Genomic DNA, 13,751 nt, shown 5'->3' on the forward strand with positions numbered 1-13,751 from the left:
CTCCCCAGAAAGGGTTTCCGTAGTTGGTTTTGTAGCAGCGTTACTGGGGGTCATGCATGACTTTGAAGACTTTGCCGCGTCTTTCTTAATCTAGACTAGTTTTCCTCCCTTCTGTTGTAAGACCTGGGTTTGCCCAGTGAGTTTTCTTTTGCCATAGCTGTGCTACATTTTGGGGAGTTTATGATGGCCTCCTTGTGATTTATGAATCCAATGTGTAAGGTTTTTGTTCGTCTATTAAAAATACATATTTCCAAGGGAAAAAAAACAAATTGTTTAACTAGGGATACAGGTGGACCCATCGCACCAAGGAGATGGACAAGACACGATGTCAAAAAACGAACTTTACAATTTAGGTGGGGGGGATGGTAGGGGAAAAACAAAGGAGGAGGCGACAATGCTGGATATGGACTCATTGCCTTGCTCATGTAACTGTAACCCCTTTGTACAGTATTTTCACAAAATTAAAAAAAAACTTAATTAAAAAAATATTTCCAAGTTACAGAGAAACTTGTAGGTCTTCATTTGTAGCCCAGGCTGGTCTTCATCTGGTGATCCTCCTGCCAAAGCATTCTTGATGTTTGGATTACATGTGTGTCTCATCGTATCCGGCTCCACTTATTTGTTTTAGGCTGAAGCTGTATCTCAAGGCTTACTAGAGGCTGTTGATTTTTCAAGAGTTCTTCATGCTGCACCCAGTACAACGATACTCTTACCCCTTCCCTCCCCCTTCGGTTAAGGGGCTTGTACTCAAGGCTGGGGCACTGCCCTTGAGCTTCTTTTGCTCAAGGCTAGCACTCTACCACTTAAGCCAAGGCACCACTTCTGGCTTTTTTGGTGATTAATTAAATTGGAGATAAGAGACTCATGGACTTTTCTGCCCCAGCTGGCTTTGAACCGTGATCCTCAGATTTCAGCCTTCTGAGTAGCTAGGATTACAGGCGTGAGCCACCAGCACCCGGCCCTTTCCATTGTTTATAATACAAAAAAATACACAGAGACAAATGTTTTCCCTTTTTTTTCCACACAAAAAGAAACACTGGTTACTTACTGCTTTTACACAATGATGCCTGCTCTCAGACATCATTCCCTATCATCTTATCTTCTAGGCAGCCTCACACTATCCCACTGAGTGATTATGTTGTGATTTATTGATTCTAGTCCTGATAGACATGTCAGTTATTTCTAGTTTTTTTGATATCACAAATAACACTGTAAAGAAACATGTATAAGGTGGTTTGTAGTCTTACAAAAAGTCTTAGGAGGTGAAGAAGTTGAATTGCAGGGAGTAACTCATACATACTTTGCAAAATGTTGCTCAGTACTAGTTTAGCTGGAAAATGAAAATGTTGACATCACAATGTTGTGGGAGCTCCTGCGATGGATAAGATTTCCCAAGGAGAAGGTAGAGTGAGATGACCATAAGGTCTTGGGAATATGAATTTTTTTTTTTTTTTTTTGGTCAGTCATGGGCCTAAACTCTGGGCCTGGGTGCTGTCCCTCAGCTCTTCAGCTCAAGGCTAGTGCTCCAGCACTTGAGCTACAGCACCACTTCCGGCTTTTTCTGCTTATGTGGTGCTGAGGAATTGAACCCAGGGCTTCATGCATGCAAGACAAGCACTCTACCACTGAGCCACCTTCCCAGCCCCGGGAATATGAATATTTTTGTGGAAGAAAGATGAGAAGAATTTTTAGTAGTAGCAACCAAGAGAAAAAGCTACCATGGAAACAAAGAGACTTGTGTTAGTCTGACTTTTCATCTCTGTGACAAAATACCTGAGAAAACACATTATGAGAGGAAGTGTTTATTTAGATTCCCAGTTTCAGAGCTTTTAGTCCATGATGGGCCAGCTTCATTACTGTGAGCCTAAGGACACTCTCTTCCCAAGACCTACTTTAGCTAGCACTTAACCTCCTGAAATTTCTAGACTCTCTCAAATAGCACCAACAGGTGGGAGTCAAGCCTTTAATGTGTGTCTTTTTTTGGGGGAAGGGGCACTTCACATTCAAACCCTAACATTCTCATTTATTGCTAATTGAGCAAAAATGGTAAACTATTTGGCAATTTCTTGAAGTATCTAAGTATAAGGATATATATGTAAATGACCCAGCTGTTTGAACTGCTGGAATCAGAATAACAATTCAAGACCTACATAGCATACCACTCATCATTTCTCACTTGTAAGATGAATCTATTGTGGAAAAAGTAGCACAACAGATCATTTGGCAATTGTGAGCAACCCCTCGATACAATTTAATTTGCTATGACTATAGCTGGCTGCCAGCGATCCTATTTACTTAGGAGGTTGAGATCTAAGGATGGCAATTCAAGACCAGCCTGGGCAGAAAAGGCTGGTATGGAGGAAAAATCCAACTAAAATGCTGCTTGGATGAGACTGAGGGAGATTTATAACAACTTGTTGTACATGTGGCGAAAATTCCAGCCAGGAAACATTATTTCCAAGGCCTATGGGGAAGGCAGGAAGGTCCCAGGGCAGTGTGCCCTGAATGACTCAATGATAAACGTGGGGTAAGAGAAGCGCTTCCCAACTAGAGGCCAGGGAAGGATGCTCTCGCCCCTCCTGTATCCCCTCGGTGGAGGAGCATAGGTGGTGCAGAGTGTCAGGATTGAGGTAGACCCGTAGCAACAGACATTACTGCGCAGGGTTTCCTACAAAACCCCGCCCACCCGCTCCAGGGGCGTGGCCTCCTCTAGGAAGAGGCGGGGCCTCCGCCGTGGCGCCAAATCGCGAACATGGCGCCTGAGCGAGTACGGAGCCGTGCGCTCTCGGCTTTCAAGTTGCGCGGCTTGCTACTCCGAGGGTGAGTCGGTCTGGACAGCTTGTCTCCCGCGCGCAGACTGGGGGCTTCACCTTACATGACAGAGACCCCCACCTCTAAGAAATGGATCAGGTGCCATGTTGAGGTGTCTTCCATTGGGGGCCAGGCTCTCCGGCCCGGCGATGGGTCTCGTAGCTGCCCTTTAGCCCCCGACATGGGCACCGTTCGGTCCGCAGGTCTCTGCCTCTGCCCGCCACGAATCAGAGCTCTGCCGGTTCTGAGCTGTCAAATGAGGAGTTTGGGGGAGGGAACACGTACTGCCAGTTGCGGCCAGTTTGTATAGCTGCAGACCCTCCCATTTGGGGATTACCAGTTATTTCAGAGTGGGTGGATTTTAGGCATGTTTTTAAAAATGTACATTTAAGAATTTTTCCTTTACAGTATCTCAAAGTCCGGTTTCTTGGACATATCCATGTCTTTTAGGACCTACAAAACGACAGCTACAAGATTGCTCTTGTTAAAATTGTCTCCCTCTCCAACACTCTCATTGAACCTAGGGTGGCAGGCTTGCTGGGCCCGTGCTCTATCACCTCCAGCCCTTGGGGCACTGGTTGCTTATTTTTAAGTATGAATGTAGTTTATATGGTGATTATATTCAAATGTTAAGGTTTCTTTGTAGTCTTTTTTTCCTTCTAATTTTATAACTAAAAACAGTGATGAAATTACTGGAATTTACTTCAAGCAAATGCAGTGTCAGTTTAATCATTACACAGTCTCTATTATACTCAGATATGGCATCTGACATGGAGGCTGGCAATTTTTTTGCTGTAAATGTAAGGTAATACGTATTACAGGGCTAATATGAGGTGTCAAATTCAAGGTATATATAGAAATTATATTTACTGATTTCAAAATGAAGGGAGATTGCAGTAGATAATGTTGGTACAGGATGACTCTTTATAACATTTGTGGGTGCTGGTGACTCATGCCTGTTAATTCTAGCTGCTTAGGAGGCAGAGATCTGAGGATCATGGTTCAAATCCAGCCCAGGCAGAAAAGTCTGTGAGACCCTATCTCCAATTAACCACCAGAAAACCAGAATGGCACTATGTCTCTAAGTGGTTAGAGCTCTAACCTTGAACTCAGGGACAGTGCCCAGGCCCTGAAAGCCCCAAAGTCCACAAAAAAAAAAAAAAAAAAAAGTGTTAACCAGGGATAGATAGAATGACCTTTTTTTTTTTTTTGCTCAGAAAGTATAGGAAAGGTGAGTAATACTTGAACAGAAGGGATTGGTAGATCTTAATTTCAGTTCCAGATTGATAAGTGTTTGCTATTTTTTGACAAGAAAGATTTGCTTTCAATGACCAATGACATGTCTTATCTTTAAAAGAAGATTTATTAGCATGTACAGGATGGTCTCATTATGACACTTTTACATATGCTTTCAATGTATCTTGATTAGAATCCACCCCCTGTGTTTCCCCTTTTTTTTCTAGTGAAGCTACTAAGTACCTCACAGAAGTTCTTCAGTCTGTCAACGAATTAGAGCTTGAAGACACTCTGGAAAAGATCATTGATGCAGTTGAAAAGCAGCCCTGTAAGTAGCATTTTCTGATAACTCTTAAATTGTGAGTATAGCTTTGTATCTTCAGATTTATAGATTTAAATAGAAGTTGAGGATTTGATATTTAAGATCTGGTGTTATGATATAGGCCTGGCAATATTTCTTTCCAAGGTATTAGTTCAGTTGTAGCCTCTGACTATTCTTCAGGGACCCTGTTGTTACAGCTTCCTAGCCTTTTGGGCACTTATCACAACCATCCTTCTCTAACTTGACTCTGGATTTGGTCTGGTTCCCAATCGCTTTTATCTCTCTGTACACTTAATACTGTGTCTTATTTCAGTTAGGAACTCATAAATGATTTGGGGAAAACTTCCTTTCTTGCTTTTTCAGGTATCTTTTGGTTAAATATACTTCATTTGATACCATAAGCATGGATTTGTCTCTGTCTCTCTCTCTCCCTCTACCCCCCCTCTTTCCCTATCTTCCCTCTCTTTCTCTCTGTCTCTCTATTTCTTTCTCTCTCTCTGTGCCTGGGCACTACCCCTGAGGTTTTATGCTCAAAGCTAGTGCTCTACCACTTGAGCCACAGCTCCACTTCTGGATTTTTTAGTAATTAATTGGAGTTAAGAGTCACAGACTGGGAATGTGGCTTAGGGGTAGAGTGCTTGCCTAGCATGCATAAAACCCCAGGTTTGATTCCTCAGTGCCACGTAAATAGAAAAAGCCCCAAGTGGCACTAGGGCTGAAATGGTAGAGCACTATCCTTGAGCAAAAAGGAGCTCAGGGACAGTGCCTAGGCCCTGAGTTCAAGTCCCAGGACTAGCAAAACAAAACAAACAAACAAAAAAGTGTCTCATGGATTTTCCTGTCCAGTCTGGCTTCAAACCACAACCCTCAGATCTCAGTCTCCTGATTAGCTAGATTACAAGTGTGAGCAATTGAGCCCACCTTCCTGAGCTTTTTTTGTTGTTGGTGGTGGTCATGGGGAACTCTGGGCCTGGGCTCTGTCTCTTCAGCTCAAGGCTAGCACTCTACCACTTGAGCCACAGCGCTACTTCTGGTTTTCTGGTGGTTTATTGGAGAAAAGACTCTTACTGGATATAAGAGTCTCATGGAGGGCTGGGAAGGTGGCTCCGTGGTAGAGCGCTTGCCTTGCATGCCTGAGGCCCTGGGTTCGATTCCTCAGCACCACATAAGCAAAAAGAAAAAAAGCTGGAAGTGGTGCTGTGGCTCAAGTGGTAGGGCACTAGCCCTGAGCTGAAGAGCTGAGGGACAGTACTCAGGCCCAGAGTTCAGGCCCCACAACTGGACCAAAAAAAAAGAATCAGGACTGAGTTTGTATTGCTTCCTACTCTCTTGCTGGTGTAATTCTTAGTGAACATCCTAAAGTTGAACATCTCCTACATCTAAAATATGAGTATGGGGCTGGGAATGTGCCTTAGTGGTAGAGTGCTTGCTAGCATGTACTGCAGTTCCTCAGTACTGCATAAACAGAAAAAGCTAGAAGTGGCACTGTGTCTGAAGTGGTAGAGTGCTAGCCTTGAGCAAAACAAGCTCAGGGACAGGCCCTGAGTTCAAGCCCCAGGACTGGCAAAAATTAATTAATTAATTATGAGTATGCTAACATCAGTGTTATAGAATATCTGTCTAGTAGATTGAAGCTTGTAAAGTACTGAGTTAGTAGCTGTTCTGGTTACTATAATACTTAATAAAACATAGCAGTTGTGATTATACTATTACTATAGCTTTATTGAAATTGGGAGCTTACAGAATGTTTTTTAACTAAGTTTATATGGCTGAACAGAATTTATAAAATGCTTATAAAATAAAGGCATTTAGCTATATCTTAAGATGATTTTTTAAATTGCAAAACATGGACATGAAGATATTTGACATAAGTCTTGTGTTTTGTTATTGTTCTGACTTCGAACTTGTCTTTTCAGTGTCATCCAACATGATTGAACGATCCGTAGTAGAAGCGGCAGTCCAGGAATGTAGCCAGTCAGTTGATGAAACTATGTATGTGAATAAAATACTTCTTTGGAGAAAATAGTGATCAACATTTCTACATTGTAGCCGTTCTTATTTCTGTTTCTTTTTAAGTGACAGGCTGCATTATAACCTTTATGTATGTATATATGTATGTGTATGTATATATGTGTGTGTGTATTTTGCTGGCGGTACTGGGGTTTGAAGTCAGAGCCTTGTATATGCTTACCTTGTTCATTGGTGTTCTGCCCTGTTTTTTGCTGTTTTTTTGGACAGAGAGTTATGGACTTTTCTGTCTGGGCTTCAATTCTTCAGCTCTCAGACTCATGCGAAGCTAGGATTACAGGCATCGTCACTGGTGGCTACCTAACTCTCCTTATTAAAGAATTTATTTTATTTTTCCTAAGGTGAGCTACCAAGTGTTTGGTGGTTTACCCAGCCAATCTGACTTTATGTTCTTTATGTTGTAAATTAGTTGCATATCAGAAGTAAATTTATTTTTCTCTTAGGAAAGTACTGAACCCAGAGAAGTTCAGTTACTTAACCTTGTACAATTGTTAATGGCAAAATTGGGTACAATCTTCACTTTATGACTTTTTCACTTTGTGTCATGTTTTTAGGCTTAGGAATTCGTATAGTAATTAAGGGGTCTTATTTCTCTGAGGGTTCCTTTTTCCTTTCGTCATTTGTATATGGTACTTCCAAATTTGTGGGATATACCTTGGAGGAAAGTATCTAAAAAAATAAGCAGAAACAGTTTTAACTGTAAAGTTAAAGTTTCCTTGGTCAATCGTCATGCTTTTCCAGCCAAAACTAATTGGAACTGCTAAAAGAACAAAAAGAAATTGAGTAGTTTTAATTTTAATCTTGCAAACTAATTTTAACATAGTAGTTATAATGACATGCTCCTAAAACCATTGATAAAAATCTAAAATGTAGTTGGGAAGGTGAAATTGAGGCGGATAGCAATTTGAAGCTCACCCTGGCAAAAAGTTGTTTTTGTTTTTGTTTTGGTCAGTCATGGGGCTTGAACTCAGGGCCTGGGCACTGTCTCTGAGTTGTTTTTTGCTCGAGACCAACACTCTACCACTTGAGCCACAGCACCATTTCAGTCTTTTTCTGTGTATGTGGTACTGAGGAATGGAACCCAGGGCTTCATGCATGCTAGGCAAATACTCTACCACTAACCACATTCCCACCCTGGCAAAAAGCTTTTGAGACACCATCTCAAATCAATAAACTGGGTGTGATGGTATGTGCCTGTCATTCCAGCTTTGGAGGCAATAAATATGATCGTGGCCCAAACTTGTCCAAGGAAAAACCATGACCATATTTTAAAAAATGGCTCAAGTGGAAAAGCACCTATCTAGCAAATTTCAGGTACTAAGTTCAAGCTTCAATTCCTTCTACTCCAAGAAAAATAATAAAGAAACAAAAGACTGGGAGAATGCAAGGGAAGAGGTGATGTTTTCCAAAAAGAAATGTCTACTTTACTTGACTTATGTAACTGTAACCCTCTGTACATCACCTTTAGAATAGTAATAAACAATTTAAAAATAAAAAATTCAAAGTGATTATAATTGAAGTTTAAAAATTATTACCCTAGCTGTGTTCCAGTGGCTCATGCCTGTAATCCTAGCTACTCAGGAGGCTGAGATCTGAGGATTCTAGTTCAAAGCTAGCCCAGGCAGGAAAGTCCATGAGACTCCTTTCTCCAACTAACTACCAGAAAAACCAGAAGTGGCGCTGTGGCTCAAGTGGTAGAGTGCTTGTCTTGCTGAAGGGCTGAGGGACAGCACCCAGGCCCAGAGTTCAAGCCCCATGACCGGCCAAAAAAATATTATTACTCTAAAATAGGTATTACCTTTTTTTTTTTAACCCTAAAGTCACCTGTGTTTATATCAGGACAAAGAGCTTTGCAGCTTTATTTGTCAGAATGTCATTATTTTATAGTGTAAGAGAGGTTCTCAAGCTAGGTGCCAGTGGCTCATGCCTGTAATCCTAGCTACTTAGGAGGCTGGGATCTGAGGATTATGGTTTGAAGCCAGCTCGGGCAGGAAAGTCCATGAGACTCCTGTCTCCAATAAACTACTCAGAAAAAGCTGGAAGTGGTTCTGTGGCTCAAGTGGTAGAGCACTTGCCTTGAGCAAAAATAACCTCAGGGACAGTGCTTAAGACACTTAAGTTCAAGACCCAGGATTGCAAAAAATAAATAAAACAAAGGGGTTCTCAGTTTTGTAAATGAGGAAATGGAATGACAAGGACTAGAGGCCGAATGGGCTCAAGTGGTAGAGCACAGTCCTACTACTGAAAAACAACAGGGCTGGGAGTATGGCTTAGTGGTAGAATGCTTGCCTAGCATGCATGAAGCACTGGGTTTGCTTCCTCACTACCACATAAACAAGCCACAAGCGGCGCTGTGGTTCAAGTGCTAGCCTTGAGCCAAAGAAATCCAGGGACTGTGTCCAGTCCCTGAGTTCGGCCCCAGAACTGGCAAAACAACAACAACCAAAACCAATTGAGAAACTGCATGACAGTTAAATAATGTGATCAGACAGATTGACTAGAAAAGACTTGGGCTGTGTTTCTCTTAGTCCCCCAGTTGTCTACTGTTCATTACCACTACATAATATAACCTTTACTGACCATTTTAAATTTGGGATATACACATACAATTTTGGGGAATATTTTTCAGGTTAGGATATTTATGTAATTTGTAAGTTCTTTTAACCTTATTAAAACACGGTTATTTTATTAATGTGTCTGCAATTAAATTACTTACTGCTTTCTATATAAAATCTCAAAGATGCAGACAGAATTTGGTGTGTATATGTGTTTTGTGTCTTTTTAACTTTTCCTTGAGATACATTTTGTATAATATTTAAAAATTTAAGAAATGAATCATATTTTTTATTGTGAAAATACTGTACAGAGGGGTTACAACTACATGGACAAGATAATGAGTACATTTCTTATCAAGCATTGTAGCCTCCTCCTTTGTTTTTTATTTATTATATATAGTTCATAAAATAGTATACATAAGGAGTGAAGACGTCACTATTTTATACGTAATTGTTCTTTTACAATAAATGGAATTCTTTTCTTTTTTGTACTGATCCTGGGCTTGAATTCAGGGCCTGTACACTGTCTCTGGGCTTTTTTGCTCAAGGCTTGCAATCTACCACTTGAGCTACAGCTCTTACTTCTGGCTTTTTGGTGGTTAATTAAAGAGTGTCACAGACTTTCCTGCCAAGGATGGCTTTGAATTACCATCCTCAGATCTCAGCCTCCTCATTTGCTAGAATTACAGACATGAGCCAATGGCATCCAGCTAGATAATTTTTATTTTTATTTATTTATTTATTTTTTTATCAAGGCTAGCACTTTACCACTTTGAGCCACAGCTCCATTTCCGGTTTTCTGATTGATTAATTGGAGATGAAAGTTGGGTTGGTTTTGAACTACTATTTTCAGATTTCATTCTTTTTTTTGGGGGGGGGTCCGGTCATGGGGCCTGAACTCTGGGCCTGGGCGCTGTCCCTCAGCTCTTCAGCTCAAGGCTAGCGCTCTACCACTTGAGCCACAGCGCCACTTCCAGCTTTTTTCTTTTTGCTTATGTGGTGCTGAGGAATCGAACTCAGGGCCTCAGGCATGCAAGGCAAGTGCTCTACCACTGAGCCACCTTCCCAGCACCTCAGATTTCATTCTGAGTAGCTAGGATTACAGGCATGAACCAGTACCTGGCTAGATGGCATTCTTTTTTTTTTGTTTTTTGTTTTTTGGTCCGGTAGTTGGGCCTGAACTCTGGGCCTGGCACTATCCCTCAGCAGTTCAGCTCAAGGCTAGCGCTCTACCACTTGAGCCACAGCGCCACTTCCGGTATTTTTCTTTTTGCTTATGTGGTGCTGAGGAATCGAACCCAGGGCCTCAGGCATGCAAGGCAAGCGCTCTGCCACTGAGCCACTTCCCAGCCCTAGATGGCATTCTTAATTAGAAGTTAACTTGATTTAAAAAAAAAATTTTTTTTCCCAGTCCTGGAGCTTGAACTTAGGGCCTGGGCACTGAGCTTCTTTTGCTCAAGGCTAGCAGTCTATCACTTGAGCCACAGTGCCATTTTTGGCTTTTTCTGTGAGTGTGGTACTGAGGAATCAAGCACAGGGCTTCATGTATGTTAGGTAAGCACTGTACCACAAAGCCACATTCCCAGCCCCTAACTTCATTTTTTTGTTTATTTATGTATTTATTTTTGGTACTGGGGATTGAATCCAGGATATTGGACTTGCTAGGCAATGCTTTGCCACTAAGATATGTCTCAGCCCTGTTTGTTTAATTTTTTTTTTCAGTCATAGGACTTGAACTCTGGGCCTGGGCGCTATCCCTCAGCTCTTCCCTTAAGGAGAAGGCTCTACCACTTGAGCCACAGCACCACTTCTGGTTTTCTGAGTGCTTTATTGGAGACAAGAGTCTCACAAACTTTCCTGCCCTGGTTGGCTTGGAACCACCATCCTCATATCTTAGCCCCCTGAGTAGCTAGGATTACAGGCGTGAGTCACCGGCGCTTGGCCTGTTCGTTTAATTTTTGAAATAGTCTTTCTTTGTAACCCAGGCAGGCCTAAAATTCCTTATGTAGCCCAAGCTGGCCTTGAACTCATGATCCTTCTGCTCTATCTTCTACGTGCTGGGATAACAAGTATGTGCTACTTCACATAGCACTGTGTATGTGTGTGTGCTGGTACTGGGGGTGTTTGAACTCAAGGCCTGGTACTCTTGCTTAACTTTTTCTCACTCAAGACAAATGCTGATACAGCACTTGAGCCATACCTTCCTTTCCAGCTTTCTGCTGATTACTTGCAGATAAGGTTTCACAGATTTTTCTGCCTGGGCTAGCTTCAAAGCATGATCCTCAGAGCTCAAGCTTCTGAGTTGCTAGGATTATAGGTAAGAACCACTAGTCTCCTGTCACATAGCCCTTTTTTGTCTCATGAAAGTAGAATGCTTAAACCAAAACCTTTACTTCCATGTTATTTGACAAAATAATAAATTGATTATATGGCCTGAGAAAACTCGAAAATGTTATGTTTAACATAGAATTATAATGTGAGTTATTATGTTCATCTAGTATTATTTTAGTAAATCACATCTTTGAATTGTGGGGTGTTTTTCAGAGACCATATTTTCAATATCATTGGAGCCTTTGACATTCCACGTTTTGTGTACAACTCAGAAAGAAAAAAATTTCTTCCGTAAGTATATAAATGAATTTCAGTTGAATATCTTTCTCCGAGAGAAATTTTGTTTTATTTTTGGCATACCTTTGTGTATTTGTGACAATAAGAAGTAGTCATTCCTTTTTTGTAGTCTAAAAATGACCAACCATCCTGCACCAAATTTGTTTGGAACAGCTAGAGATAAAGCTGAGCTGTATCGTGAACGCTATACCATTTTGCACCAGGTAAGTTGTGGGGAACAATGGGTCAAATGGAGAAGAAAAAGACTGTTTCATCTATAAGAAATCTTAGGGATATTTAAAAGATGAAACTTTTCACTTCAAAGTTAGTCATTCAGTTCTGGGATGCCACACAAGCTGTAGAGTACTGCCTAGCAAGTACAAGGCCCTGGGTTCAAGTGCTAGTACCACCAAAACCACAAAAATCAATATATTTTTTAAGTTATGCAGTAAGTTATTTCTAAGTTTTATGTGATTAGGACAATAGAGGGAATGAAGAGATGCAAAAAGTTATTTCCCTTGAGTAATGAAGGCAGTGAAAAAGAATAGTAGCTCATGTGTAATGCATGACTTTGGTACACCAATGTTGTGTTTAGTATGTCACGCCCATAACTTACCTTGTTAATCCTGTAACATTACTTAGATGTAAAATGCTTTCATTATTCTTATTTGAGTGATGAGGAAATGGAGGCTTACCAACTTGCTCAAAGATCACATCTACTGAATGGAAGTAGGTCTCGAATCGATCTATCTGGAGCCCATCGTTTGCCTACTTCATATACCATATTCAAGTAAAGTAGGATCTTATACGTGCTCTAAAAGACATACAAATAATACATTCAATGGAAAAATTAAGGCGGTCATGAGGGAATTGGTAGCATATGACATGGGTAATAACTCTGTGCAGGAAATGGTGAGCAATTATGAGCAAGTCTGGAAAGGCAAATGGGAACCAACTTATAGGAGCACTTTGGATCAGATTCTAAGAAGTTAATATTCTGTTCTCCTGATTTAAGGAGACTGGGGATACCAGAGAGGTTTGGTCACAGCTTCCTCTGCTGGCAAATTTCGGGATGGATTAGTATGAGAGAAGTCAGTGTTGTTAGTTCTGACGTAGTGATAGTTTAGATTGAGGAAGTGACAGGTGGGGTAGAAAGAAGGAACAGCTCAGCCCAGTTCATGTAAGGTCTTGTTAATGACTCTAACCATGCACACTGACAGCCCTCACAGTACTATGTTATATGGTGAATCTTCAAGTAGCCTCTCTGCTCATGTTTTTATTAATGAACTGCTAGAAACTGTAACCTGTTTATACATTACCTTTATAATAATAATTTTTTAACTGTGTTTTTTTTTTCTTTTTTGGTATTGGGGATCGAACCCAGGATGTTTTAATTGCTAGGCAAGCACTTTGCTACTGAGCTACATCCCAGCCCTATAATAATTATTTTAAAACATGGAGGATAAAAAATTTAAAAAATTACTAGGTACTTTTATGTTAGTAAATTACGTGGCTTTCCACATTTGTTGGATATAAAAAAGTTTAAAGACAGGAAGTGGCGCTGTGGCTCAAGTGGTAGAGCGCTCGCCTTGAGTTGAAGAGCTGAGGGACAACGCCCAGGCCCAGAGTTCAAGCCCCACGACTGACAAAAAAAAAAAAAAGTTTAAAGACAGTGTTTAACTCATAGGTTTTTGCTTTTTGGATGGTAGTGGGGTTTGAACTCAGGACTGTACCATTTGAACCACACCTCCTGCTTGACTCTTAGGCTTAAATGTCTACTTCACGGAAATTCATGTCAATCTTTCTTGTTTTCTAGAGGACTCACAGACATGAATTATTTACTCCTCCAGTGATAGGTTCGCACCCTGATGAAAGTGGAAGCAAATTTCAGGTTAGAACATTATCCTAATTATTTGGGGGGGTTATAAGTATATAAGATTAATATTTATTGCTTAATTTTAATTCATTGAATTTTGAATGAAAACTATGTGGCCTCTTTCTCATTAGACAGGTGTTCTGTCATTTGAATCATAACCCTGTCTTGCCTTTAATTGTTTTCCAGGTAGAATCTGGTGGGGTTTTTTTGGTCAATGTGGGGGCTGTACTTTGGGCCTGGGCGCTGTCCCTCAGCTCTTCAGCTCAAGGCTAGCGCTCTACCACTTGAGCCACAGCGCCACTTCTGGCTTTTTCTG

At 40.9% G+C, this 13,751-nt stretch overlaps 1 protein-coding gene across 1 annotated transcript in view; it reads left to right on the forward strand.

Moving 5' to 3' along the window:
* Positions 1–2,743: 2,743 nt before the first annotated feature.
* The window catches only part of Pole2 (polymerase (DNA directed), epsilon 2, accessory subunit), a 39,836-nt gene continuing 28,828 nt past the window's right edge, over positions 2,744–13,751 (forward strand). The window contains exons 1-6 of the mRNA XM_013012227.1: positions 2,744–2,820; positions 4,275–4,375; positions 6,286–6,361; positions 11,497–11,574; positions 11,690–11,783; positions 13,376–13,450. Coding sequence (XP_012867681.1) covers positions 2,753–2,820; positions 4,275–4,375; positions 6,286–6,361; positions 11,497–11,574; positions 11,690–11,783; positions 13,376–13,450 — 492 coding nt within the window. The 5' untranslated portion in view covers positions 2,744–2,752. The remainder of the gene's footprint in view (positions 2,821–4,274; positions 4,376–6,285; positions 6,362–11,496; positions 11,575–11,689; positions 11,784–13,375; positions 13,451–13,751) is intronic.

This window comes from Dipodomys ordii, unplaced genomic scaffold, assembly GCF_000151885.1.
Source record: "Dipodomys ordii isolate 6190 unplaced genomic scaffold, Dord_2.0 Scaffold16, whole genome shotgun sequence".
NCBI classification, from domain to species: Eukaryota; Metazoa; Chordata; class Mammalia; order Rodentia; family Heteromyidae; genus Dipodomys; species Dipodomys ordii.